The sequence below is a fragment of the Eutrema salsugineum genome, unplaced genomic scaffold, assembly GCF_000478725.1.
Source record: "Eutrema salsugineum unplaced genomic scaffold, Eutsalg1_0 scaffold_6, whole genome shotgun sequence".
NCBI classification, from domain to species: domain Eukaryota; kingdom Viridiplantae; phylum Streptophyta; class Magnoliopsida; order Brassicales; family Brassicaceae; genus Eutrema; species Eutrema salsugineum.
This window is the reverse complement of record NW_006256547.1, coordinates 198,165-224,210: the sequence shown is the minus strand read 5'-3', so window position 1 is coordinate 224,210 and position 26,046 is coordinate 198,165. Positions and strand designations below refer to the sequence as shown.

Here is a 26,046-nt window from a genome sequence, read left to right as displayed (position 1 = left end):
TTATCCATAACCCTAGTGGGTTAATCCGTCAAACTCCATTGGACCCAATAGAACTTACATTTCCATCTGCCAAAAAAAAAAAAAAAAAAACTACAGTATAAATAAAGAAAGAGATTAACTTGAAGTTTTCAGAACACAATCGCGGTAGAGATTGTAGACTCGAGCGATGTCTGTAGAACTAATAGTCCACACATGACCCTTCAACGCCAAACGCAAAACGCTACTACCATTCCCTTCCTCGTCGCAGTAACTGCTTTCTTCAACCGCAGCCGCCTCTTTTCGCTTCTCTTCTCTCCACAGACTCTTCACAAGCAGCTCTTTCGTCTCTCTGTCAGGCATCAGATTCGAATCCTTCATGTCTTGGAACACTCTGAAAGCAAGCACTGCTCTTTCGCATCTGCAATACGCTTGGACAAGAAGCTTTAACATGTACGGATCTGGCTCCAGACCAATCTGCCTCACCATTGAGAAAAGTCTCTGAACTGTCTGAATCTCTCCCTGCAATGCGAAGTGATACATTAAACCCGAAAACGTCTGGATATCGGGAGAAACTCCGGCCGAAATCATTTCTTCTAGCATCTCCAAAGCTTCTGCGTCTCTCTTGCACTTCGTTAACGTTCTCAAGAGGGATGAGTACAATAGCATGAGGTTGAAATCCGATATTGAACCGCATAGAGTTGTGTCTTGGCGAAAAACCTTGATGGCTGCTTCTGGTTTCTTTGAAACTCCGTAGAGTTCAATGATTAATCTGATGGTGCTCAATGGTAGTTTGATCCCTTCGATTCTCACTTTCGAGATGAGCTTATCAACCAGCTCGTCCTGGCCATTGCGTGCTAACAGAGCCATCATTCTCTCAATCGTGTAGGCGTCGTGGGTGAATCCGGGCTGAGTCGCTACCCAGCAGAAGAAACTCCATGCTGTTTCAGGGGATCTGAAGTTTCTTAGCATCTTGCAGACCAAAAGGTTTGTCCATACAAAATTAGCTTCTTCCAAAGCAGTGACTGCACCAGAGTTCCAGCTCTTTAACGAGCTCGCCAAAGCTTTTGGATCCAGCCATGGTTTCAACTTCACTTGACCTTCACTAGCATCATCATAACTGTGTTCGTCGTCCTCCTTTTCTTCTTCGGTATCGCTGGGATTGTCCATAGAATAAGACGTAGAAATATCCTTGATTCTCTCATCCGGCAACATTTCCCTCAGCAACTCTTGTGATTCTTGTTCAAATCCAGCATCTCTCATGCGTTTCAGAGGCTCAAGCATGCGTCTGCTCGGGAATTTTCCATCAGCTTTCATCTCGGCAAGCAGAATCTTGACTTCACCATAGCGTTGAGCATCAACAAAGGCTTCAATCAGAACCGAATAATGCTTCAGAGTCCTTGTGATCCTCATCAAAGGCAAGGTCTCGAAAATCTTCATGGCTGCATCAAGATTCCCCAGTTTCACCAGATGCTCAATCATGATTGTGAATGTTCTTGAGTTCGGGATCCCTCCGTGGTTAATCATGTGATCGAAAGTTTGCACAGCGTGAGGATGTTTACCTAAACTCATGTAAACTTGCATCACAATGTTATAGGACTCAGTGCAGCCTTTCTTGTCCTCTCCTGAGCATCTATACTCGTCCCACGTCTTCAGAACCGAGTCAAAATCACCAGCAGTCGCGTACAGGTTCATGAGATTCATAAAGCTGAAACGAACTTGGCCGAATTTCCCAGCATAGACAAGTCCAATCAGAGATTTAAGCTCTGAAGATCGCTGAAACTTTGCAAGAACAGTGGCAAAGGCGTGAAGGGTCTCAGTTTCGTACGAAAAGTGTGGATTTTTTTTCCGAAGGGTTTTAAAGATAGACCAAGCAGAAGCGACGGAAGGAGACGAGCGTAAAGCGTTCTTGACGACGAAAGAATCGAGAAGACGATGGTCTAAAAGAGAAGTCAGATTCGAGGATGTGGAGCGGAGGCTGAGGCGGATGGAGTCGATGAGGTTTGCACGGTGTAGGTAGTGCTGGACTTTGTTGGGGAATGGGTCACGGGAGAGGAATCGAATTTGCTGTTTACTTATGGAGTGGATGAGCTTAGCTGAGCTCGAGAATCTCAGAGAAAACATGGCTTCGTAATGACAGTGACAATGAAAATGAATAAACAAATCGAAAAACCTACTCACTGGGACAAATGGTCGAACACCTTGAGAGCGTTGGTAATATACGTATCGACACCCCGAAATGGCTGTCTTTAACGATTTTCGTGTGGTCTCTCATTAATCAATTATATACGCGTAACGGAAATTAGTACCCAAAAAATGTTTATGAACAAAATGGCTAAAGGTTCAAGCTTTTTTTTTTCTTTTGAATTTAAAGGTTTTAGTTTTACGGGAAAACGAAGACGAAACAGTTTACACAGAGAATAACATAGCCATTTTACACCAAAATGAAAGATTCAGCAACCCCAAAAAAGGGAAAACTCACACAAAGAAAGAAAGGCAGAACACATAAGGGGACTTGGTGGTGATGGTTTGAAAGCCGTGAGTCTGTATGTGTGTGTATATATATGTATGTGTCAACGTGTCATATACCTATACAGAAAGTATATGGGTGATTAAAAAACCTTAGAATGTGGAAATCGTCTTCAACCCCAGCGAGTAATCTCTTTGAGGGTTTCCTGGAGGCTGGAATTTGTCACCATCCGGTTAACTTTCCTGAAACCTTCACCGTAGACCGGTGAGTCATCTGTTTCGATCTGATTCTTGCAAAACTCCACCAGTTTCTTCTCGAAATCAGACCACTCGCCTTTCTTCGATGTGGTAGCAGCTGTAGTGCCGGAAGACGATGAAGCTGCAGCATCAGTAGCATCAGTAGTGGCGTATGTCTGAGATTCTAGCCACATGTGGCCTAACACTTGGCATATTCCTTCTTCCATAACTTTGTTAAGATTCCTATGCCCTGTAAATCCAACCAGTTACAATACTTTGTGAGACCCTCTTCCTAGCTATCATCCCTTAATATTTATGATCTAATTTGTTGGTGTTATTCATCAATACGTACCATTGAGTCTAAGATAAGCATGCATCATCTCGTGAGCCAAGATATACCCAGTTAGTAACCTGTGTGTGTGTGAAGAGAGCTTTGATTTGAGACAATTTGCCGCAAGAAAGAGAGAGAGATAGAGAGAGCTGTTACAGTACCTCGGAAGTCCATATATGATGAGAATCGCAGTGACCTCGCACTCACGAACAACCCTTTGAGACTCTGTAACCATGTCTATTAGCTGCTTGCGCGGCCCCACCATCCTTGGCCTTTTTGATACCTGTATATATGTAGGTGGTATAGAGTTCAAAAGTCATTGATTCCAATCCAGATTTTTTTAGACTCTAAAAGCGGTAAAAAGTGTTCTTACACTTGTGACGGTCTGCGCTTCAGACAGGCATATACCTCTAGTTATCACCTCATACTGATAGTCCTGCTTGTGTAAAAACATACAACAAATGAGTGAGGAAGCGAGAGAGATGAAGTTCCAGGTCGAAATGTACTCACAATCTTCTCTTCCTTCTCAGCTTTATTCAGCGCTTGTTTCTCCACCAAAAGAAAGGGAAATTGTTTCTCAATCTTCATGTTTAAGCCTTCGAAGAATTCACGCATATCAAAGTGCAAAGGCTGGCATTCATCAGAATCCATAACGGCAGTTTCCATACATTCTAGGCACAGCCATCGCCCATCACCAAGCATCACATAGTTAGTTCCCCTAGGCTGCAAAGAAAATTAGCCAAGATCCTATCAACTCAAAACCAGAGGATTATAGTTTTCTTTTCTTTTTCAGCGTGGTGGTTGATTCTTCATCTCATCTCATTCTCTTTTGCCGTATTTTGATATTTGAGAGGTATACTCACCTCAAACCTCTCGCAACTGCAACACTTGGGAGTTCCATCAGATTCATGAGCAGGGCAGTATCTCTCCTCCCAGAAATGATGTTGATTGTACTTTCTCATCTGAAAGAATACATTTACATTTCACATGCATGGTCACCATAAAAAAATTACAACAGAGAGAATTCACAAGTTGTGTACCTTCTTCTCTTTGCAGACATAGCAGTACCGATCATAGCAGGATTTGTGAAAGTTACCTCTTGCGTTTGAAACCTAAGAGAGTTATCAAGAACTTAGCTTTTGCATCAAAAAGAAAGAAAAAAAAAATGAACAAGTTAAGGAGTATATTAAAAATACAGAGCAATTTCAAAAGGAGGAAATTTTTTCCGTACATGGTTTTCAACCTCGTGGATCGCAATTGGTTTGTCACAAGCACGGCAACAGAAACATCCAGGATGCCAAAGAACACCCAAGACATCCACAGATATTCCTTTTTCAACTGCAGAGCTGCAACCACCACACATGCTACAAGTGAAACATTCTTAACCAGGTCAGGACATATCTATAAGTTAGATAAAGAATGCAAGAAAACTAGCAACAGAGGCATAAGCTTACCTACAAGGAGGGTTCACCTTTAGGAGCTTTCCATCTTCTTCCGCCTCATCTTTGGATTGCTTTAGTTGACCTTTCCCCTTCAAACTCTCCCAAACAACTCCCTGTTCATTTTCACCCAACGGAACTCTAGTGGATATGTTGCTGTTTTCTTCGATTCGAGGAGGAGACTCTGCCATGTTTAGACTCTCCTGAACAAACAGAGCAAGTTGTTCATCTTTCTTAAGTTGTTCATCTTCAAATTGCTTTCCTTTGCCTTTCCTCTTTAAACTCTCCTCAACTGCCTTCGCAAGCGGCTCGTCAACATCCGACAGAGCTCTACGAGAAATGTTTTTATGTTTTTCAATTTGAGGAGGAGACTCCACCATGTTCAGACTCTTCTGAACAACCAGTGCAAGCTGTTCATCCTTCCTCACTTGTTCCTCAAACTGATTTCTGTTTGCTATCTCCTTTAAGCTCTCCACAACGGTCTTAGAAAGCTGCTCGTCTTCCAGTGCAGAATTAGTATGAATTTGCCTTTCTCTTTCCTCGTACAGAATACTATTTGCTATCTGCGCATCCTGTTCTAACACTCTGGTGCGCCTTCTATCCTCTTCCACCTGTCGTTGACGAAGACGAGAAGATTCTTGAATGGCCAAAGCAAGCTGTGCACCTTCTTGAATGTCAGCTTCATGCCGTGAAACTGCTAAGGCGATATCAATTTCTGCTTCAAAAGGATCCTACAGGTTTCAGAAGCGAAAAGAAAAAAGGAGGCCTTTCAACTTCAAACCAAACACAAGCAAACTTCAAAGAGACAACCAAAGATATCATATTACCACAGAAGTGGAGGGTTTGAAGCAGGAGAGGCACCACATCCTCTGTATCCCACTTCTTCACCAATCTCGCCAACCTTTTCCCTGAAAGTGTTCAACCATTAAATCATCATCAGTGAGAAAAAAAGAGATAACCCCAAGGATCCTAAAGAACATTAAAGTTTCACTAGTCCAAACCAAGCATCATCTCATTATACATCAAGAAAAGGCAAACTGCCTGGAATTTTGAATGAATAAACGAAAACAAGGTCAAGAAAGTTCACAGCATCAGTAGGGAACAAATTCGCGATCATCTTGGTGAATTAGGACATGGACATTAGACACAGAAGAAGATCCAGAGGGATAGTACAGAGGAAATAAACTCCATACCAACTTGTAATCGAGAAAGATTTAACAGAAGAGGATCAAACCTGAGACGAATAAGATATCCAAAGGAACAAGAATCGGACAAACCCAAGATTTGCCAATGAGCACGGCACTTGGTCTGAAAGTGGAATGCAGAGACTTTAAAACGATTGATAAAAAAAAAAAAAACCATGGGTTTTCTAGAATTCCCTAAAATTTGGGGTCGACGCGGTGCTGAATCCGACTCATTTTAAAGATGTTGAAGGCTTACAAGAGAATCTCTTTATAAAGCCGTCAAACTATAAATAACAAACGACTCGGAGAAAGTTAGAACAAAGTTGAATTTTTTTTTTTGTTTTTGGGGGGGCGTAAATAAGTTGAATAATAATTAAACAAGTCAATACTTACACAAACCGCTCGTGAGATGCTATTGCTAAACAAGGAGAAGAAGCAGAAGAAGGAGAAGAAGAGGATTCGGAGGCCATAGCTTTTCTTTTCCTTCGTGTGGAAACTACGCCGGATCTTCCACGAGATTTTCCAGAAATTTCCAGAAGCAAAATACATATATATATATATATATATATATATCCACTTTCATTCACTCTCAATGTGTTGAATTGAATCGGTCGTGGGAGAAGAATGAAAAAGGAGTGACTCGGCGTCGGCGGGAAAGAGAAACTCACCTTCTTCTTCTTCTTCCTTTTTTTTGTTGACTTTGTGGTCCAGCCTTCCAGCTGTTTTGCTACACGTGGTGCAATCACATTTCCCACGGGCAATTTTTCGGTCAGGGGTTTCCCTCCCTCCTAATACGCTGCCGTTTGAATAATAAAACAAAAAAAACTCAATTAAATAGCTCAAGAAACTGAACAATACCGGAAGGAATATATGTCTGTAAATCATACCAAGAGTGAGGAAATTAAATGGTAATAAAATTGTAACCAAAATTCAAAAGCTGATAAAGAATATCGCTAATTCGTCAAAATTCAATGCGACAAAGAAAATTGTGAGCATGAATATTAAAACCAGAAAAAATTATAGATGAACGTGTGGCTCTCTTGCTTACACCCACATTTACACTTCCACGTTATAAAAAAGGAATAAAAACAATTATCTTTCGCTGTACCAACTACAAAGTCGTATTCACCAGTGAGTAGTGACTAATTCAATCACCAAAAGGACAGTTTTATTATAAATCATTTTCGTTTTCAGCAGGCCTGTAGGCCACAGATATAAAAAGGCACAAGCTCCTTTTTAGAACCGTCGACAAAAAATGATGATCAAAGATATTCAAAACGCAGTTAGAGTCGAGAAAGGTGCGAAAGACGTGCCTCTTCAATCACCAGGAGATTACGTTAGATTCATTAGCCCCGAGGTCTACAGATCCAACAGACAGAAATATCTCAGAAGTTACACGTTTAAAAGCTACGATGATAAAGAAAACTTTTCGGCCAAGAAACACGGGAAGTGGTTCAAGAACAAGAAGGTGATGAAGAAGATGAAGAAGACGACTGACTCTCTTGGCAACTCCCTCAAGACTTGTCTCAGGCTCTTCTTCTCTTGCTTTCATGTCTGATCATTTCCATTTTCTATTTGTTTTTTTCTAATCGTAATTTCAATCTATCTTCACTTTTCCTTCTGAATAACTTCGAACTACTTGTATAAGTTTAACTAAACTGAATTCGAACATCAGTTTAATTTTTTGGATTATTCAGTAAACATGTATTTATCGTATTTTATTGCATATACTTTTGTAAATTGACAGAAGGAATGTAGCTGTTCGGTTTCTCGGCGTGGAAATTTTAAAATTTGTCTGCATACGAGTCCAGCGCGAGAGTTTACGAATTTGTTTTCTTATCATAGAGTTTTATTTTAAATTATGTGAGTCGTCACAGTCGAGTTCTCAGAAAGTTTCTTCAAGTAGAATACTTTATATCATGACAAACAATGTTTTTTCAATTTTAGAGAGTTGACGCATGATTAATGTATACACATCAATATACACTGACATCGAATAAGACCCCCAAAAAAATATTCCAAGGACGAATTAAACTCTTGGTTGAAATTTTGAAAATACAAGTAAAAATGATAGAGAGAGACGTGTACTGGTTAAGTTGGTCCGTCGTGATCAGTGACCAGATAAATCGTAATATAACGGATTCTTAGGTTATTGGGTATAACTATAACTTCTTCTTTTTGTTGTGTTAAAGGGGTTACTTGAATCAATCCATTTTTTTCTAAGATTGGGACCTGGCTTAAAAAAAAAAAAAAGGCGAGAGATCAAATTATTGCTTAGGAGGTTACGTTTGGAATAGAATGATGGTTGTTACAAGACCAAAAACGCCCATCACCAAAAGCCCATTTTTCAGTCCATCATATCAATAAATCACAAGTTCATGAACTCTCGCTTTCTTCTTTTTTTTTTTTCTCCTCGGATCAGTCCACTAAAAGTACATGTATCAATTCGATTAGAATAAAAGGAAAACAAATAGAATATTTTACTCTCGCTAAAATAAAATACTCAAAAGGGATTTACTCCTAAAATAAAAATGACAAGACAAAACAAAAAATATCTCGTATATTGTGAATTTATGTTCGACGTTATTCCGAATTCGAGGAGATTAGTGGTAAGCTCCAAAACAAAGGTAATATTAGATTACCATTACCAATACCCTTATTTTTGTTTCTTACCATAAACTATTACTGGCTCTTACCATACCTCACCAAAACAATCTCCAAAATTCATATACAGATATGCAACCCAAAGCATCTACATAAAAATCGGACTGGTTACCGGTTACGTAATGTTGTGTGTTTCTTTATATTTTCCTGATAAAATCTATAACGACTAGTTGAATATGACGAGATTATTGAGAATACCAATTATCACAAAAAAAAAGAAAAGAATAGACCTGGATTGCCCCACCTTGCTTTATGCATTGATCTTCGGAGGAACACAAAAGATAAAGGAAAAAAAAAACTTTATGCGTTCACATTCCAAAAAAAGTATGCCCTTTTTCTCGTGTGATTCTTTGACAAACGGAAGTCGACTTCTCAGACACAAACAATCCCATTTTCCGGACATGGCATTTGTCAATTTATCTCACCTTCTCTCTCTTTCTCTCTCTCTCCATAAATTAGAAGAAGAGAGAGAGAGGCTTATTAGACAAGTCACAAGAGCACAAAAAAAAAGCGAACATCTTCATTCAAAATGTGATGTTTCCTTTTTAGCCCCTTTACTTTCATTTCTTTTGAGGTCAATTTTTTTTTCTGTCTTCTTCCTTCTTCTTTTTCTGTTGAGCGAGTTACATTTGGAATTTTATCACATTTCTTCTTCTTTATTTTCTTTTGCTGCCCCCATCATAATCCTTTTGATGTTTGGATACATTCTCGATGTCCTTGTTTTCGGGTGGATCAATTTAATGTATTAGTCAGTGACTTTTGGCTTTTCAGATAATGAGATAAATGGGTTCACGGGTTTTTATTGCTCATTATTAAGTCTTCGTTGAAATGTATCACTGTACCATCTCCTATGTTATGGACTCAAATCAAATTATCATAGGTTAAATTTCTGAATCTTTTTTTTCGAAATTTTTTTTAAGTCACTGAGTACGAATAAAAAACGTTTAAGATATATTAACGATAAGATAAGAATAGTATTTCGTGACAATGGGGCCATGTGATTCAAGAACTGTGGAGGAGGTAGAGGGACGGTCAACAACTCCGACTTGCCTGCCAACAAGCGGAAGAAATTTATAAACCCACTAACTGTAATCTGTAATTAACAAATAGGGTTCGTTTTTTTTTCCTAATTATCATCCATCTTTAGTGGTTAAAAACTCATGAATATTGTTGAATATACTATCAGCTAATCTATATAAATAGGGTAATACACAATGTAACATGTAACACTATATAAATATATTTTTATCACAACTATATAAATAGTATTTATAGCGTACACAGAGATTATTAATGTTTATTTTGTTTGATTAACCTTAAGCACCACAGTAACTTTATTTTTTCAAGACAAAACACTTTTGTCACTTTTATCTATTTTGACTACCTATGTAAATCTATAGCTCTCTTTTATTTTTTGCCGATTTGGTTGGAAATTTGACGACTCGTGGGGTCTTGTACACACTGGTGACTGGCTTTTTGACACGATTCGACTCTCTTCTTCTTCTCGCTGCCATTTCCGTGAAACCTGAGTCATAGCCAACTTTTCTTCTTCAATTGAAACCCACCAAGCTTCTTTTGTCCCTTTTAATGTTAAAAGCTTCCTCCTTTATTGCTAAAAGAGAGAAGATTCGCAAGTTTATAGTTTCCGTTGGCGTCTTACAGGTGGAGAAGATTCACCTGGCTTTTCCACAAAAGTCCCCAACTTTTTAGGCTACTGTGCTTAAAAGCTCAAGTTTTTTTATGGGTTTTGCTAAGCCTTGCGGTTTCTGCTTCGATCTCTTGAATCGTTTCCTGTCACCTTCTTGTGTTCTCTAACTCTTGGGAACTGCTAAGGAGAAAAAATCAGCTCCTTTGTGGTAATATTTTAGACAAATGGGATTTGGAGTTGGTGGTGGAAGTGGAAGTGGAGGTAGTAGAATGTTGGATTTGAGGATGGTCCAAAGCCACAAGCGTTCAAAAAGGTAAACTGTCCACTCTATTGTTCGTTATTAACAAACTACTCCTTTTCCCTTTTAATTTACTAGATTACTCTGAATGTGTCCCTATTTTCTCTTAATGGAATCCTTTGCTGCGATGGGTCACGGCAGAATCTGGAAAAAAGTGGGAGTTTTGGTTGCAAAGTCAATCAAATCTTCTATTTTTCGTTGCTTAAGTTGCAGTTTTTGTGGCCCGTTCTGAACAAGATAATGTTTCTGTAAAATTTGTTAGTGTAGTGGATGAAGAATTAATGTTTAATTTTATTCTGATACAAAATGGATCTAATCAAGAGACATTCTTGTTATATGCTTATTTGGAAAAAGAAATGCTTATTTGGTGATAAAAGGGTAAAAACAGTGTTTTTTGTTTAGTCTGGGTTTCATGCATTCTGTTTCTAAAAGGTAAAATAAGTCTCTGGAGTATCTTTATTCATATCGTTGCCATTGATTCTTCTTTATGCACAGTGCCAGCTTTCCAGAAAAGAAAAGATCTGAGGGAGTTGAACCCTCGAATATTTGTCTTGAAGCCTCTCAACGCATCAAGCTGGTGAGTACGATCATCTTTTTTTTTTGCTTTTTTCTACATGTAAAAGTTGTGATAAAGTGTATTGGTATTTGTTAAAGAACAGCCTAAGACGCTGAGACATGATTCTTGTCTTCTTGGATTTATCTCTCTGTTTCTTTATCTCATTCTCTCTCTCTCTTTTTTTCCCACGCTGCTTTTGCATCTTTTTGGTGAATGCCTTTACACAAATGTTTTGCTATACTTCTTTGTATCCTTCTTCCTTGTCTTATATTTTTTAAAGGAATTTCTTCTTTGGTTTTAAGTTTGTACTATAAACTAATCTCTTTCATAAGTGCAAAGCTGTTTCTAACTGTTATAAAACCTCCACTGAGACAGACTATCGTTTATGTATTTTGTCTGACTTGGTTTAGGACATGGGTCGTTCAAAGGAATCGACCAGAACCAAGCATAATCAATACCATTCAAACACCGAAACTTCATTGAAGCAAGAGGTAATAATGTGTACAGTTTTTTTACTTGGTTCATGTCCATTGTGCGGTGGATTAGGCTTCAATTACCTCATTTCTTGTTATTGTAATCACAGATTGATCAGCTCCAGACGAGATTACAAAATCAGTTTAAGGTTCGTTGTGCGTTAGAGAAGGCGTTAGGTTATCAAACAGCTACTTCGTACATACTGAGTGAAACAAACGACATTCCCATGCCCGAGGTAAGTTACTTACATGTCCCAAAACTGTATATATCTTTGTGTAAACGAGCTCTGAAAGAAGATGCCTTGTTGTTTTTCTTCAGCCAGCTACTGATTTGATCAAAGACATTGCGCTTCTGGAGATGGAAGTTATACATTTAGAGCAGTATCTTCTTTCGTTATATCGAAAAGCCTTTGAGCAGCAAATCTCTCCAAATTCAGAGAAGAAGAAGGCTGAGTCTCCATGTGTAACAACCCCTAGAAGGCGTCTAGACTTTTCTCAAGATGATGATACCACACCGATAAGTGATCCTCTGCTTGATGATATTCAAAATCAGTCAAAGAAAGCAGAGATCTCTGCGGGTGGCCGAGACCAAATGGTCCCCAGTTTTCACCGTAGCCACTCCCAGCGTTCAGCATTTGAGAGTAAAAATGCATCTCCTGAAGATTCTTGGAGTAAAGCCATCCGCTCTTGCCACTCCCAACCGATGTATGTGGAGAATGGAGAAAATCTAATAAGTCTAGCCGAACATCTTGGCACCAGAATCTCGGATCATGTTCCAGAGACACCCAACAAGTTGTCTGAAGGAATGGTCAAGTGTATGTCAGAAATATACTGCAAGCTTGCAGAGCCGCCTTGTGTACTGAATCACACACTTTCCTCTCCAAACTCGTCTCTATCATCGAGTGCATTTTCGCCCTCTGACCAATACGATACATCAAGCCCTGGTTTGGGGAACAACTCCTCTTTCGATGTACGTTTAGATAACTCTTTCCATGTACAAGGAGAGAAGGACTTCAGTGGACCTTACAGCACCATGGTTGAAGTGATTTGCATTTACAGAGACGCCAAGAAAGCCACTGAGGTCGAAGATCTTCTGCAAAACTTCAAGTGAGTCCCCTTTTGAGATTTGATTGTAAGTGTGAATTAATTAGGATGGATCTATTTGAAATGTTTAAACTCTTGCAGGTCGCTCATCAGTAGATTGGAGGAAGTCGATCCAAGGAAGCTGAAACATGAGGAGAAGCTGGCGTTCTGGATAAATGTGCACAATGCGCTTGTGATGCATGTAAAATCTCTTTCTTCAAAGAACAAATCTCGTTTTGTCCGACGCTTAGGCTCTTATTGCAATGTCTTTCAATCTCTTTTATAGGCATTTTTAGCTTATGGGATTCCACAGAACAATGTGAAGCGAGTCCTACTGCTACTCAAGGTAACATATCTTTCACAAAGAAAGACACAAGAACCATCCTCTCTCTGTCTGTGTCTTGATATTTGTCGTGCTTTCGCATTTATCCAGGCTGCATATAACGTTGGTGGACACACAGTTAGCGCCGAAGCTATACAAAGCTCAATTCTTGGATGCAAAATGTCTCATCCTGGACCGGTAATTAAGTTAGAGAGAAAAATAAAACATGAATTTTTTTATGTTCTTGAAACGTTCTCTTCAATTCACAAAAACTTACGGAGTATTAAGATTTTTTGTTTCTTCTTCTTTTCATTGATATTTTAGTGGCTTAGACTGCTATTTGCATCAAAGAAATTCAAAGCAGGAGATGAAAGATTAGCTTACGCGATCGATCATCCCGAACCTCGGCTACATTTTGCACTTACTTCAGGCAGCCACTCTGATCCAGCGGTATAGAACTTGAACAAACGCTTTTAGAGAATGCCATTAAAAGCTGAAGTATCTGCTTCTTGGTTGTTGCATTTTGTTTGGAGCAGGTTCGTGTATATACACCGAAAAGAATCCAGCAAGAGCTCGACACGTCGAAAGAAGACTACATAAGAATGAACTTAAGCTTACGCAATCACAAAGTCCAACTGCCAAAGCTCGTGGAGACGTTTGCAAAAGAGTCCGGTTTATGTCCGGCCGGATTGACGGAGATGGTTAACCGGAGTATACCGGAATCTTCAAGAAAATGTCTAAAGAGATGTCAATCAAGAAGTAAATCACGCAAGCCCATTGATTGGATCCCTCACAGCTTTACATTCAGATATCTTATTCTTAGAGAAGCTGCCAAATGAAATTATTCCAAAAATTCATATAACGTGGCCTGTGTGTATATAACATATATATTCATAAAAAAATCGGTTGTCTCTGTCCCCACTTTCTGTTTATAATAATGTTGATTTCGTCTAGATAATTGGATCTTGTCTGTTTCACAGTTACTTGTCCCCTTGTACATGATCGATCATGCAACGGTCGTATTATACATTAATAATATATGCATCTTAACGCATCAATCAGATCAAATCATAATATATTCGATTTAATAATTTTAAAAACTGAATTCACTTAACGATTAGCAAAAAAAACTTGGCCGTCAGTCAGTGCTTCTTATTTTGTTTGGCCCATTAATTCATCTAGTAGTAATACATTTTCTTCCTCATCTAGTATGGCTTTTGGCCAACTATATTGCCCGGAGGATTGTAGAAACAAATGGTCAACACCGTTGACTCTTTAGTACACGTGGCTTGAGCACAGCCGAGCTCCTTAGAGTCTCTCCACACGACTTGTTTATAGACCCCGCACGTGTGGTTCCCGTCACACGTGTTGGACTTGTAATCGTAGAAAGGCTTCTCCTTCACCCAAGTCTCCACCGCAAGAGACGGCGTCACGGCCAAACCTTTAGCCCAAAGCTGGTTTGCGCCGTATCTGCCAGGGTTAGGACTCGCGAACTCGCACTTCTTCTGGTTCCTCTGGTAACGAGCCAGCCGACTCGCGGCCGCTTCCAGCGTCTGGCTCCACACTAGCGGCGAAACACCGACTGTGGCTCTGGCTTTGTTGTGCGCGTCGGTGAAAGCTTTAGCCGCCGCAGAGATTGTCGGAGGAGAAGCAGGACGGGTTCGTGTGGGTTTCGATTTCGACGGCGGAGAGACGGCGGCGACGGAGATGACGAGAAGTGTCACGAGGATGATGTGATGAATTGCAGCCATTTTAAGTGGATTTTGCAAACCTGAAAAGATCAAATATTAGTTTATATAGCCATTAAAGTTATTAAAAAAAAAAACTATAAGAAGGATCAACGGAGAAAGATATGGATTGGTGGAAGGATTTTCGGGAAGGAGACAAAAATATAATACTATAATCATACTAAAGGAGGAGAGGATCAAAGGCACGTGAAATGGTGATCGATCTTCCCTCGACCTGTCTGTGTATGCATGTGACAGACAGATACCCAACAGCTAATTAATTTCTTTTGTTTTCTTTCAAGGCCCATTAATGCTTATTGGGCCAACGGGTCTGGCCCTCTTCGCCTAACATATCTCGTTCGATTTTGCGAAAAATTACACCTTCTTAATCATATTGTTGTCCCGTTAAAATGAAGAAAATCCAATCATGTCTTCCCTTCCTCCACGACTGTTCCCTTTTATTACTGGCTTTTTATGCGGTGGTAATGCAATCCTCCCTCTTAAGAAAAAATAATAATAAAAGAAAATTCAATTTCACTTTTATTGGCAACAAATAATTTGAAATGTTCTCGTCTTTAGTCATTTCGGTTGTTTTCCTTTTGTCACGCTGTATTTTTAGTGACTAATACAAGTAAGATATTTGCAAAATGAAGTAAAGCAGATTTCATCTTGCATTAGTTGCAAAGCAGATTTTAGATTCAACTGTGGTTGGTTCGGTGCATTATATTTGATCTAGATATAACCATGACGGACCGATTTGCCGGTTATCAAGAGACTATAGATTAATAAAATCGTTTTACGAACCATTATCCCTGAGAGAATTAATTAACCTACGAAATTGCATTGTATTAAGATTGGAATCACATCACCGGAATATAATCATCCTCGTGTCCAGGTTTCTGAAATTTTAAGCAAAAAAAAAAAAAAGTTAATTTTTTTTTTCTCCATAAAAAAAAAAAAAAATCAAACATCTCTCTAATTACAGTTTATACGTCGTCGGTCGAATGTTTGCTTATCTAAATGACTAAAATTGAAACTACTCGGCGATCGTGCTCAAATTAGCCATGAATCTCCTCTTCCCTTTGCCACAACCTCTTCCGCCACCGCCGTTTGTCTTTACTCCGGCGATGTTTTTCGATTGGTAACCGGAAATCGAGTCATCGACGTTGCCGGAAACCCAACCGACTCCGCCGCTCTTGGTCAACGCCAAGCTCGCTTTGACAGCCAACGCAGCCATTTCCTCCGCCCGTAGCGGATGATTGAGCCACGTCAGAGGTAAAACGAAGTAAAGCTGCCCCGATCGGAGGTCCTCGTTGCCGGAGACAGCTGAAACGGCGTCGTCGAAGTCCATTTCGTCAGAGTTACAGACGAAACTCGTCGGATGCTTCTGCAAGATCTGCCAAACTTTGATCGGAGATGAGAACTCTTGTAAAGTCCCGTCGAACAGTATAAGCTTCGCCGAATCGCCTCCCATAGATTCACGTGAAACGCACGCTCCCATTTTTGTTTATACTAATGTCTTTGGAAAAAAAAAAAAAAAGGCTTTGAGTTGACTCGTGAGTTTGAGGTTTTTACAGAGTAAGTGAAAGTGAGATGTTGCTGTTGAGATGTGAATCTTGTGATTGTGAATTGAAAGAGACGACCTTGTGACGAGTTTATATACAGTTTAATGAAAACGAAAGAAGAAGAAGAAGACAGCCTCGGGAATCTTTTTGAAGTCCACGTCGGATTTGTCGTGTAGTGATAACAAAGGAACATGACAGCTCACGGTTTGGTTATTGTTCGTTTCGACTGATTTTACAAGACGGACCCTCGCGCAAAGGGTATTTCGGGAAATAAGGAGAGATAAACGTGGCGAAGAATGAGAGAGGAAGGAGCGTAGGTGGTGAAGGAAGAGAGGGCCACGTGGCAGACAGAGGCATGACCGGCAAGCAGACAAGATAGAGTTGGCCGGGAGGGTTCGCTTCGCCGGTGGGTTTCGATCGATCACACGTCACGTGAAGACAATAAGGACTGGCATGTGTGAGCGGGACCCACCGGTGTTCTCTAGGTCCGATTAGATTCTTTTGGACCCTTTTAGTAGATACAAGAGTCACCACCTACCATGGTATTTTTTTTATTATTACTTCTTTTTATTTTGCATGAATGTGGTATTAATGAGAGACTGATAAATTATTAACAAGTGTCTTTGTTGGCCGGTATGCAAAAGCTGTATTGAATTATTTAGTTTGTGTTTACCATATTATTATATGGGATTATATTGTATACTTAATGATTTTGTTCAGATCGTTCTGTTGAAGAGTATCGTCGTTCTTTTTAAAAGTGGACTTGGTGCTTTTGATTTAGATATTTTTTTTGAAAAGGATCTGTTATCAAAAGTAATCAATCAAACTGGCTACATTACTGGTTCTAAAACAATAACTAAATATCTAATTGCCCTACCACTTTATACTTTAAGAATAGAAATTAGCTCAAACGTATTGTTTACACCATACATACGCAAAAGAAATATCTTCCCTATGTTTTGTGTGGGGCTGGAATCACCCACGTCTCCACCGATATCTAATCAGCGCATTTAGTTTGATAAATTTGATATTTTGGCTGATCTATCTTTTTGTTTTTCACATGCGTAGAACTTGTCCCAAGTTCGTATAACCATTTCTCAAATCGTGGTTCGCATGACTTGGCAACTTGCTGCGTCCAAACAACAACAAAAAAACGTGGTTCGCAGATTTAGTGGATAGTAATCCCCCACGGTGGTGATATTACATATATAAGCAGGCTAACAATATATGGTTATTACATGAGGTGAAATTGGACAGTTGTACAATTTTGATTTCGAAGTGTTCCATTTTGGGCTCGAGGCATGTTTTGTCGCTATTTCAAATTCACTTTATTTGGTAACTTTATTTGAAATTCCTTGTTACTGTCTTCTAATATAAACTTTTTTTATGAATTGTTCGATTATCCGTAAAATCGAATTTAACATTCTTCAGAACAAGGTGATTTTAGATTTAGAACATGTGATAAGATGATACTACACACGCTTATAGAGTCTACAGTTACAATATCTTGAAATTTGGTTGGCGAGTGAATGCAAGGTTTGTACTATACTTTGCGATGAATCCGATCTCTCTAGTATATAAAATAGAGCTAAAATTAAATAATTTTATTAGTTATACTAATCCAGTGGTTTAAGACTTCTGTCTGCGATCTGCATTGTTATGTGCTGTCCCACGCCAATGCAATTGTCTGTGTTATTTCATGTCACGAGATTTAAGACAAAGCACAGACCAATATGTTTTATTTATAAGTTAAACACAGTTTATCTTTTAATATTCACACCCATGCACATTAAATACAGGGTAAGGTCCATAAAGAGCAAGCTGATTAGACTAACTTATTTACAGCAAATGAAATATTAATTATTTTCCACTTGCTAGTTGCTACTCGCCAGTCTATTTAACTAATTTCATAGAACTATATCTCCAAAGTACTATACCCCAATTATTTCAGTCATTTTTATATTCATCGATCAGCCAAGTGGTTTTATTGTAAAATTTTGCTAAATTCATTGTGGTTCCATGGTTAAAAGTCTTATTACGGCTTGCGGGTCATGGATTCAAATATTTTTTGGTACTAATCGGTCATAATTAGCAACTGTCAATGGTTTAAATGAAGACAAAAATTGGTACTCCACACGCTTCGGGAGTTAGTGTGGATTTTGGTACAGAATTCCTGATGGTAAAAAGGATCTAGTTATTTAAGAACTTTTGTAAATGAGTCTCTCCCAAAAACAACATTGTATCAAGTCAACTCGAGTTCAAGAAAACTAAAACTGCTTTTGATCAGTAATGGGTTTAATATAACTGAAATTCTTAATTCGACGAGTTTTACCAAAGACGAAACAGAAAAGAATTGTGCGGTGGTTATACATATTTGGGGAATACCGACAAAGCCCATCATGTTTGGGGCTGATCACTTGATAAGCATGGTTTAAGGCCCAAACATTATATAATGTATCACGTACGGATCCAGTATATTCGTGTGCGACCGTAGAAAATTGCGTAGAAGTTTGGTTTAATCTTTTGTTTCTCACAAATCCCAATATATTGGTATATATTTTTTTTTTAAAGAAGACAACGGCTACTTCTTTCTTTCTAGAGATCACAGATGATTTTTTTAACAGTCTTAATCTTCATTAACCAACAATTAGGGGTTGGGGATGTGCGTTTGAACACTGGTTTAATTTTCGATTTATTATCATGTGAAGTACCAAAAGTTTAAAACTTTAAAAGCGCAATTCAATACTCCAGAGTATAAATTGATCCTAATTTTAGGTTATTTTATTTTATGATATTTTTGGCTTGGTTCGCATTGGAATAAATTCGGTTAGAAAACAAAATCACCAATGTATTTGCAAAAAAGCCGGTTCGGATTTAGTTCGGATAAATCATAGTTGAGTGTGTAGTTTATGAGGTTAACAAGAACTCATCATCAGCTGCACAAGTGACAGTTTATGCTCTTTCTCTCGTCAATAGACCATAAGATTATGGTTGGTATCCTCCTTTTTCTTAGCGACAGACAATTTTTGCATGACGGACATATATCTATATTTTTAAAAAAAAAAATTCAAGATTTAGGGAATGTGCAATTTTTTTATAAGAGAGAAAAAGCGAAGAAATTAAAGCATCAAAAGATGTTCTCATTATCAGCAAATACAATCAACATAAAATTGTTTAATATAATAACACGATCACTCAAGTTGACCATACCACACCCCTTGGATCTTGACATCCTTTGGTACCTTAGCACCCAAGTCAGTATCCGAAGGCTGAAGGCTCTCGAACACTCCGATAACTTCTCCTGTCTCCGGTTTGCTCTTGGTCACTTTCAGAGTGATCTCTCCTACCGAAGCTGCCGTGTTCTTCACGTTCTCCTTTACAAGCTCCTCTTCGTCTCCTCTGCCTCCAGCTGGCAACGCCACGGCGTTGTCATACCCTGTGGATCCACCACGACCCTTTGGGTCCAAGAAGGACGAGCCACGGTATGACGGGACTAAAAATTTTCCGGTGAAGTTGTCTGGTTTGCCAGAGGCGTCAAGCTGTTTAACTGTGAAAAGGAATGGCACACGCTCGCCTCCAGGGAGCTGGACAGTGACTGCAGCGTAGTCGATACCATCTTCTTCCTTGAATTGGACGCTTCCATCTGAAGAAACCTGCTCGAAACCAACAAAAAAAAAAGACTCGATCAATCACAAACCCTAAACCCTAACACAAAGCAGGCAGTTTCTTGCTGTGGAAGCAAATCAAACCTCGAAGGGGCCTTCGATCTCGTCAAGGGTGTAAGTGAGACGGGTCATGAGTTTGGTGTTCTGGAACTCAGGAGGTGCGTTCTTGCTAACACTATCAGCCTTGACGGTGAAGGAAGTAGGCTCGAAGCAGAACTTCTTGCCGGCGTACTTTCCGGGCTTGAACGAGAATATCTCAGAGCCACCGTCAATAGTTGGGCACTGGTTGGCCGTTCCAGTTCCCTTCACTTCCATGTATGTTTTACTCTGTATCTCGTCGTAAGTCAGTCTCTTTGGAGCTCCCTCTGCACTTGCTCCCTTCCATTACAAGAGAAAGAAACAACTTTAATTCAACAAGTTGATCCCTATATGATTTCTAATTTGTAAAATCATATAACATCAAAATCGGTGTGTGAGAGCATTTACAAATTTGGGACTAATGAAGATTACAACTATGAATATTTTTTATCGATTGGATCTACACATATCTAAAAACAAGAATAGGAATATTGGTTTACGCATTCTATTAGGCTAATCTAAAAATTATTGGTTTAGATGTTCTGTTATGTGTGTTTCGGTTTAATTTAAATTCAAAGTCGGAACTATGTTATCACACACACACACACACACACATTACACAACTCTTCTTTTCTTCACTGTTTTCGATTCTTCTCTTGAATCTGTGAGAGAAGAGGAGTAGGTGATAAAAGAAAGTTACCGAGACGACGAGAGCAGAGGTGGCGAGGGCGAATCCGGCGATTTTGACAGCGTCGGAGCATTTTCCGGCCAAGTCCTTGAAGTCAGATTGGAAGGAGCAAGTGAGGCGAGCAGAAGAAGTTTCTAGCCCAAAAGATTTGCCGACGGTCTGAGTAGACCGGAGGTGAGAACCGCCGCGAGAAGGAGCGGTGGCGATCTTTGCCGATTGGAGGAATGTGGCGGCGGATTGGAGAGAGGCTGCCATGGCCACAAAAAAGTCTCTCGGATGGGTTTAGAGATTTTTCTGATCCAAAGCAGAGCAAAGTAAAGACTAAAAGAGTAATAATCGAAACAGAGAGATAAGATTGGGATAAGGCGAGGATTTTAATTGGTTTGTTTTGTGGGAATCGGAGTGACTGGTTTCTCTTGTTGCCACGTGTCGAAATCTTAAGTGGAGATATGGATACTGTCTCAGTCTGTGATGCTGCTGACATGTAGAAGACAAAAATGTATTGAGAAAAATGGCCCATGCAGGTTTCGAACCTGCGACCTTCGCGTTATTAGCACGACGCTCTAACCAACTGAGCTAATGGGCCAATGTTGTTGTAATTCAAATGTAAACTAGATTTGTACGAGTTTATATTTTGTTAATAGGCTTTCCACTGAAATGGTTACAACTTACAAGCGACCAAAGTTCTCCATCTTCTTTACCAAATGCTATTCATGAATGGAGATAAGAGATAATTTTGTATGTTTTCTTTAAGATTTGATAACGAATGTTTTACGAGTGGAGACAGATGTGTTGTACCAATTATCAAATCTTCAAAATTTTACTAGTTATTATTTAAGATTAAGCAAGATAAGTGCTGTTGTTGTTGTCAGATCCATAGGTTATGGGTTATGGAATTGGGATTCGGTAAAGCTAGGAAGGAGCTCATTTCGTTTTGCCTAAAACCCTTAGGTTTGATTCAGAGTATATGTTGTCTTCATTAGGCGAATCAGAATTACTGACTACTAACAAATGGTCTAATACAGTCGTTTATGCCTATAGACGACTAAGGAGCATAAATTAAGAAAAAAACAGTAGGCACTCAGAATGAGTATGGAGGTTTTGATTCATCAAGATGGTATCAGATGACAATAAACAATCCTCATCATGCCTTTCTTCTTTTTATTCAAAAATTTAGTGAAAAACTTTAAAAGCTGAATAAAGAGTATTTCTCTCAGACAAATGCCTCGATTGTCCCCACGATTTAAAGAATGGATTGATCGGACTCGTCATCTATTGGTTGTTCATCACTGAGAAACCCTTCTATTCGTTCGTAAAAATCTCTAAATTATTAAAGAAAAACAAAATTCATCCTCTCAGACAAATGCCTCGATTGTCCCCATGATTTTATGAATGGATTGATCGGACTCGTCATCTATTTGGTTATTCATCACTGAGAACTTTTCCTTTCACAAAAGACTAAAAAACCGATTGGTAATATGCCGATCGAAAGATTTCTTGCACAGAATAGAAGCTAATCAAAACTTTTACGAAATAAAAAACGGATGGAAGGACGAGTACGAGATATATTTACGGAAAATAGGAGGAAATTTGCAGATTCCATGGTTTGATTCGTATCCCAGATAGTACTCAGTGTTTATATGAGACGGTAGCCGGTTAATATATATAGCAATACGATAATAGAGTTAGGGCTTCTGGTTTTAGGTTGTCCACTCGCTAAAAAATCGTCACCAAGTCTTAGTATTGGTTCTGACAGCTAGTAGTTTCGTTCCCCTTCCTAACGTAAAAACGGCGCACATTCTTGACTAGTATATACGTGAAACGGGAGCCAGACAAAATGAAATAACTCCAGACTTTCACCGACTATCCCAGCCTTAGAATTGTTACGGCCCAGTTCGGGATAGTAAAGAAAACGGCCCAGTTTGTGATGGTTTAACTTTGACGTGTCATGGTTGGATTTGGATACACATAAGGCAAATTTCAACCGTAACTATAGGAAAACGAATATAGCAAATTAGCAATGGGCTATAGGGCCTTACGTCAGTTGTGGATATACACTAACCCGAATACGTTTTATTCGGTTTTACAACAAAAGGAAAACTCAAAAGTCAAAACGTTTCACACTTGTGTACAAGTACAAACATGGCAACAAATTTTGAAGGATTACTAAAAATCCAAGAATCATAATAATAGACAGATGTTTCTTGATTCTGTACTAAGAGATCAACCGAAAACCATTCAAGCCCGTCGCGATCTATGATCAACCATGGTTGCCTCGTGCGAATCGCAGACCTGCGTCTTGAATTTGCATCCGAATTTTTTCGTTATTGACCAACTCCTCGGCCGATCGGTCGTCGTCGTTGCCGCCGGTGAACCTTCTTTATCGATCTTGGCGATCACTTTTTTCATGTTGGAGCACTCTCTCTCTAAACGGTGAACGCGCGTCCTCATCGTATCCATGTCCAAGCGAAGCACCTGATTCTCTCTCACTGTCTTCTTCCATTTCCCAGCGTCCACCTGTCCTTGTCCCCTCGTTTCATCGCCGTCCTCTCCCGTTGCTGTTTCCGTTATCGTTAGATTCATTCTTGCCGTTGTTGCTGACGGTCCCGGAGACGGAGACGGCGATTGAGCCGCTAGTAACGTACCGGCGATCGCATGCCGAAGCTGTAACTGCTCGAAGAAGAGGACTTGCACGACGGCTCGTAGTGGAAGTCGCTCGTTCTGTGCGGCGTGTGTGCAAGCTTCGAGCGTAAGTTTCTGACAATCCATCACGCCGCATATCTTCTCCCTCTCTGCTTCCGATATCCATGGATGCGCCTAGAGTCAAGAGGAAAGGAAAAAACATTCAAAAACAAAATCATACCCAGTTCTCGGAATCTCCTTGAAAATCTAGATCTGTAGATCACCTTGAGATATACGTCGACTGCTCTGTAAAGTCCGTCATCGTAGAGTCGAGCTTGATCGGGGAGTGAGATGGCTAGATTGTAGAATTTATCCGATTTGAGATTTGCGTCCGATGCGATTTCCGCGAGGAATCCGTCGATCAACTTCCCGACTAGCATCAGGGACGGAGATCGTCCGTCAGCTTCGACAAGGGCGGTGTCGGATTGTTCCAAGGAGTCGAGAAAGTGGCTGAGGATTCTCTCCACCAGATCGACATCGTATAAGGTCTCGTTGAGGTATGAGTAGCTAGGGACGAGCAAATCGTCGAGCGTGGCTCGCTCTAGCTGCGACCCAATCTTTCTCTCCAACAGATCGCGGCAAGTCTCGGACGCGTTGAGGATGATGGCCGTTCGCAATAAGCCGAAGAGGAATCTCGTGGTTGCGGAGATGGAGCTCTTTTCTAATGGAAGATTAGAAGTTATCGTCTCCAGTAATTCTCTCTGTTCACTCTCCGAAGCTGCAGTTGACGATGACGATGGCGGTTTCCGGTTAGATCGCAATATTCCGGGAATGTGCATCTTAGCGTAACAAATCAAACAGCTCTCTATGACATCTGGGCTCAGATCTCCCGATCTCATTGACAGGATCACAGTTCTGAAGATCGGAAGGCTTAGCTGCGCCAGATCTTCGAACCAGAGCTCCGTATTCGAATAATCCCTACCCGGTTTCTTTCTTCGCGGCAGATCAGTGGCGCCGCCGCCGCCGCCGTCGTTTACCGGCCAACCGAACAGTGAAGGATCGGCTGAGGAAGCTCTTGAGACGATAGATTCGATGCACTGATCCGTTATACCAAGCGATTCGGGTAAAGGCGAGACTGACTCGCAAGCTTTCAGAGCCTTGATGGATTCTCTCAAGCTCTTGTAGACGAAATGCGAGAGAAACCTCTCCGTCTTTAAAATTAGGTTATCCGGTGAATACTCTTCCGTCATTTCGAGATGCTCCGCCGCGCATCGAAGAGGAACTGCAGTGGAAGCTGAGAGGTCGATCTTGACGCAGTAGCAGAACTTTGCCACCATCTCGAAGCTCTCACAACTCCCGGGAAAATCCTCAAGTTTTATGCGAGGATAACCATTTTCTTCAACCTCCTCATGCTTGTCTTCTTCTTCTTCTTCTTCGTCGTCCTCCTCGATCTCATGGCCTTTCCCCTTCCTATCGCTCTCCTCTACAGTAGAAAATGATCTCGTCTCTTGCTCTGTAATCAACCTGTGAAGTTTCCTGCTCTTTGACATCAGAGGAAACTGGAGGAACAAAAATCTGTGAGATGATAAAACAAATAAAAAAGTTCTCAGAAAATTAAAGACAAAAGATCTCAGGCGTTCATGAACACCTTATGGAGATGAAATGTCATATCATCAACTTCGATTTCAATGTCGCTAGGTAATCCAGTCGTACAAAACCTGTATACATAAAAAAACGAGAAATTTCTCAGGCACTTCAGCACCAAAAAATCTTTAGTATTACAACTAAAATCAGTGGTAGCTCTCTTCACCATGCTTGGCCCTTGGAGCTAGATTTCTCTGATGCCATTGTAGACAACACTGTGAAGAAAAAATCACTCACAGAAGAAACCAAAACCAATCTCTTTCTAAAGAGAATATGGAGAGCAAAAGAGAGCGAGGAAAAAGGAAGGAATTGGAATCCTAAATCATGAGAAAGAGACAGATTGAAAATAGTTATTCGGATTTCGAAAAAGGGGATCTCGTTTTTGATCCATCTTTCTTTTTTTACCCCTTTAATTCTTATAAAATCAATCTTTTGTTTGGAGAACAGCAAGAATCTCAACTACTCTCAACACGACACAATTTTCAGAGAAATTACGCTTTGGGAGAAGCAAAAATCCCACTCATTTGTTAATCATTTAAACTAATCAATTTATAAACAATTCCATGTTTTTTGCTTTCCAGTGGGTGTTTTTTTCGCCTCTTTGAAATGCAGTATTGCATTAACTGATTTTAGATAGAAAAGAGCCAAGGACGAAAGTGGTTTAGTTAAACAATTTAAGTGGCAGACATATATTTAGATACTCTATTTGTTTATATTATTAATATGATAATAATGTCTCACCTAATTCTGAAATTGCGAAATTTGACGTTTAGGAAGCCCATGTGGAATGCAAGGAAGAAATTTATTGTGTTTTGGAATATGAGAATATATTTTAAATTGAGAAAAAAATATTGCGATATTTACAAATGCAAAAGGAAAAAGAAAAAGTATGTGCAGCTTTCAATGCATTCTTCATCCACAGTTTTAAACCACCAAACAAACAAAAATTAATAATAATAAATCGACCTTTTGAAATTTTGAATGTGGGAACAAAATTACAGTACTCGTGTTTGAATTCATTGATACAAACATCTACATGACTACATTCGTAATATTAATGCTCTATAAGACTAGTATATATGTTTCACTTATACTCTTAGACTTGTACAAGTTTCTTACTTAGGTTTATCGTATTTTTTTTGGTCGTTCACTCAAAATATACGTATTAGGTAACTGCATGGTATCATCTTTTTACTTAAAAAAAAAAAAATCAAAACATGGACAAAAAATGCTTTAGTACGGTTTTACCAACATTTGGTGTATTCATGGTAGGGCTGGGCAAAATATCTGTTATATTTGCTTCGATCCGTTATTCGTCTCGATTCGATCCGAAAAATCCGAATATCCGTAATTTTATGGAGCAAAGCAAATACTAAA

The 26,046-nt window shown here is 39.5% G+C and overlaps 8 protein-coding genes and 4 non-coding genes across 19 annotated transcripts; 2 read left to right on the top strand and 10 right to left on the bottom strand.

Annotated features, from left to right (window-relative positions):
• Positions 1 to 81: 81 nt before the first annotated feature.
• On the bottom strand, positions 82 to 2,139 carry LOC18012223 (pentatricopeptide repeat-containing protein At5g66631). Its single transcript, XM_006393795.2, has one exon. It carries the CDS (start codon positions 2,098 to 2,100, stop codon positions 115 to 117), a length of 1,986 nt encoding a protein of 661 aa, XP_006393857.1. The 5' UTR covers positions 2,101 to 2,139; the 3' UTR covers positions 82 to 114.
• Positions 2,140 to 2,471: 332 nt separating this feature from the next.
• On the bottom strand, positions 2,472 to 6,256 carry LOC18012222 (protein DA1-related 6). Of its 3 annotated transcripts, none has more exons than XM_024150950.1 (11): positions 6,030 to 6,256; positions 5,687 to 5,760; positions 5,280 to 5,360; positions 4,468 to 5,183; positions 4,245 to 4,377; positions 4,054 to 4,125; positions 3,877 to 3,975; positions 3,524 to 3,736; positions 3,387 to 3,449; positions 3,035 to 3,296; positions 2,472 to 2,932 (listed from the first exon to the last, which is right to left on the bottom strand). In XM_024150950.1, the coding sequence occupies exons 3-11, from the start codon at positions 5,316 to 5,318 to the stop codon at positions 2,619 to 2,621; spliced, it is 1,911 nt and encodes a 636-aa protein (XP_024006718.1). In that variant the 5' UTR covers positions 5,319 to 5,360; positions 5,687 to 5,760; positions 6,030 to 6,256; the 3' UTR covers positions 2,472 to 2,618. The 3 variants fall into 3 exon arrangements, with proteins under 3 accessions (XP_024006718.1, XP_006393856.1, XP_024006719.1); XM_006393794.2 differs by lacking the exon at positions 6,030 to 6,256 and having other exon boundaries at positions 3,035 to 3,093; positions 3,175 to 3,296; positions 5,687 to 5,914; XM_024150951.1 differs by lacking the exon at positions 5,687 to 5,760.
• Positions 6,257 to 6,886: 630 nt separating this feature from the next.
• On the top strand, positions 6,887 to 7,352 carry LOC18012276. Its single transcript, XM_006393793.2, has one exon. It carries the CDS (start codon positions 6,892 to 6,894, stop codon positions 7,192 to 7,194), a length of 303 nt encoding a protein of 100 aa, XP_006393855.1. The 5' UTR covers positions 6,887 to 6,891; the 3' UTR covers positions 7,195 to 7,352.
• Positions 7,353 to 9,661: 2,309 nt separating this feature from the next.
• Positions 9,662 to 13,681, top strand: LOC18012275. Of its 5 annotated transcripts, none has more exons than XM_006393792.2 (10): positions 9,662 to 10,261; positions 10,742 to 10,823; positions 11,213 to 11,293; positions 11,386 to 11,511; positions 11,595 to 12,382; positions 12,461 to 12,560; positions 12,645 to 12,704; positions 12,792 to 12,878; positions 13,005 to 13,130; positions 13,217 to 13,681. In XM_006393792.2, the coding sequence occupies exons 1-10, from the start codon at positions 10,173 to 10,175 to the stop codon at positions 13,517 to 13,519; spliced, it is 1,842 nt and encodes a 613-aa protein (XP_006393854.1). In that variant the 5' UTR covers positions 9,662 to 10,172; the 3' UTR covers positions 13,520 to 13,681. The 5 variants fall into 5 exon arrangements, with proteins under 5 accessions (XP_006393854.1, XP_024006665.1, XP_024006664.1 ...); XM_024150897.1 differs by having other exon boundaries at positions 10,210 to 10,261; positions 11,202 to 11,293; XM_024150896.1 differs by lacking the exon at positions 9,662 to 10,261 and adding an exon at positions 10,475 to 10,624 and having other exon boundaries at positions 11,202 to 11,293.
• Positions 13,682 to 13,786: 105 nt separating this feature from the next.
• On the bottom strand, positions 13,787 to 14,660 carry LOC18012110 (STS14 protein). Of its 2 annotated transcripts, none has more exons than XM_024151609.1 (2): positions 14,590 to 14,660; positions 13,787 to 14,451 (listed from the first exon to the last, which is right to left on the bottom strand). In XM_024151609.1, exon 2 carries the CDS (start codon positions 14,429 to 14,431, stop codon positions 13,886 to 13,888), a length of 546 nt encoding a protein of 181 aa, XP_024007377.1. In that variant the 5' UTR covers positions 14,432 to 14,451; positions 14,590 to 14,660; the 3' UTR covers positions 13,787 to 13,885. The 2 variants fall into 2 exon arrangements, with proteins under 2 accessions (XP_024007377.1, XP_024007378.1); XM_024151610.1 differs by having other exon boundaries at positions 14,579 to 14,597.
• Positions 14,661 to 15,386: 726 nt separating this feature from the next.
• Positions 15,387 to 16,044, bottom strand: LOC112083547. The gene has a single exon (XM_024151756.1). The coding sequence runs from the start codon at positions 15,906 to 15,908 to the stop codon at positions 15,444 to 15,446; it is 465 nt and encodes a 154-aa protein (XP_024007524.1). The 5' UTR covers positions 15,909 to 16,044; the 3' UTR covers positions 15,387 to 15,443.
• Positions 16,045 to 19,045: 3,001 nt separating this feature from the next.
• On the bottom strand, positions 19,046 to 20,749 carry LOC18012109 (oxygen-evolving enhancer protein 1-1, chloroplastic). The gene is made up of 3 exons (XM_006393790.2): positions 20,416 to 20,749; positions 19,722 to 20,015; positions 19,046 to 19,625 (listed from the first exon to the last, which is right to left on the bottom strand). Exons 1-3 carry the CDS (start codon positions 20,656 to 20,658, stop codon positions 19,164 to 19,166), a joined length of 999 nt encoding a protein of 332 aa, XP_006393852.1. The 5' UTR covers positions 20,659 to 20,749; the 3' UTR covers positions 19,046 to 19,163.
• Positions 20,750 to 20,915: 166 nt separating this feature from the next.
• TRNAI-AAU lies at positions 20,916 to 20,989 on the bottom strand. The gene has a single exon. It is a non-coding gene; the product is annotated as a tRNA-Ile (tRNA).
• A 495-nt stretch (positions 20,990 to 21,484) lies between these two features.
• Positions 21,485 to 21,556, bottom strand: LOC112083775. Its single transcript, XR_002897903.1, has one exon. It is a non-coding gene; the product is annotated as a small nucleolar RNA Z105 (small nucleolar RNA).
• A 55-nt stretch (positions 21,557 to 21,611) lies between these two features.
• On the bottom strand, positions 21,612 to 21,698 carry LOC112083790. Its single transcript, XR_002897918.1, has one exon. It is a non-coding gene; the product is annotated as a small nucleolar RNA SNOR75 (small nucleolar RNA).
• Positions 21,699 to 21,753: 55 nt separating this feature from the next.
• On the bottom strand, positions 21,754 to 21,841 carry LOC112083791. Its single transcript, XR_002897919.1, has one exon. It is a non-coding gene; the product is annotated as a small nucleolar RNA SNOR75 (small nucleolar RNA).
• A 590-nt stretch (positions 21,842 to 22,431) lies between these two features.
• On the bottom strand, positions 22,432 to 25,227 carry LOC18012940 (BTB/POZ domain-containing protein At5g66560). The gene is made up of 4 exons (XM_006393789.2): positions 24,836 to 25,227; positions 24,674 to 24,743; positions 23,310 to 24,584; positions 22,432 to 23,220 (listed from the first exon to the last, which is right to left on the bottom strand). Exons 1-4 carry the CDS (start codon positions 24,871 to 24,873, stop codon positions 22,642 to 22,644), a joined length of 1,962 nt encoding a protein of 653 aa, XP_006393851.1. The 5' UTR covers positions 24,874 to 25,227; the 3' UTR covers positions 22,432 to 22,641.
• Positions 25,228 to 26,046: the final 819 nt, after the last annotated feature.

Coding starts and splice junctions, on each gene's coding strand:
- LOC18012223 (XM_006393795.2), bottom strand. CDS start 2,100: ATGTTTTCTCTGAGATTCTCGAGCTCAGCTAAGCTCATCCACTCCATA.
- LOC18012222 (XM_024150950.1), bottom strand. CDS start 5,318: ATGTGGTGCCTCTCCTGCTTCAAACCCTCCACTTCTGTG. Junction 5,184..5,279: donor TCAAACCCTCCACTTCTGTG/GTAATATGATAT, acceptor TGAAACCTGTAG/GATCCTTTTGAAGCAGAAAT. Junction 4,378..4,467: donor AAGGTGAACCCTCCTTGTAG/GTAAGCTTATGC, acceptor TTTCACTTGTAG/CATGTGTGGTGGTTGCAGCT.
- LOC18012276 (XM_006393793.2), top strand. CDS start 6,892: ATGATGATCAAAGATATTCAAAACGCAGTTAGAGTCGAGAAAGGTGCG.
- LOC18012275 (XM_006393792.2), top strand. CDS start 10,173: ATGGGATTTGGAGTTGGTGGTGGAAGTGGAAGTGGAGGTAGTAGAATG. Junction 10,824..11,212: donor CCTCTCAACGCATCAAGCTG/GTGAGTACGATC, acceptor GACTTGGTTTAG/GACATGGGTCGTTCAAAGGA. Junction 11,512..11,594: donor ACGACATTCCCATGCCCGAG/GTAAGTTACTTA, acceptor GTTTTTCTTCAG/CCAGCTACTGATTTGATCAA.
- LOC18012110 (XM_024151609.1), bottom strand. CDS start 14,431: ATGGCTGCAATTCATCACATCATCCTCGTGACACTTCTCGTCATCTCC.
- LOC112083547 (XM_024151756.1), bottom strand. CDS start 15,908: ATGGGAGCGTGCGTTTCACGTGAATCTATGGGAGGCGATTCGGCGAAG.
- LOC18012109 (XM_006393790.2), bottom strand. CDS start 20,658: ATGGCAGCCTCTCTCCAATCCGCCGCCACATTCCTCCAATCGGCAAAG. Junction 20,016..20,415: donor CCTCTGCTCTCGTCGTCTCG/GTAACTTTCTTT, acceptor TTGTAATGGAAG/GGAGCAAGTGCAGAGGGAGC. Junction 19,626..19,721: donor AGATCGAAGGCCCCTTCGAG/GTTTGATTTGCT, acceptor GGTTTCGAGCAG/GTTTCTTCAGATGGAAGCGT.
- LOC18012940 (XM_006393789.2), bottom strand. CDS start 24,873: ATGGCATCAGAGAAATCTAGCTCCAAGGGCCAAGCATG. Junction 24,585..24,673: donor TGACATTTCATCTCCATAAG/GTGTTCATGAAC, acceptor TTGTTCCTCCAG/TTTCCTCTGATGTCAAAGAG. Junction 23,221..23,309: donor CAGTCGACGTATATCTCAAG/GTGATCTACAGA, acceptor TCTTGACTCTAG/GCGCATCCATGGATATCGGA.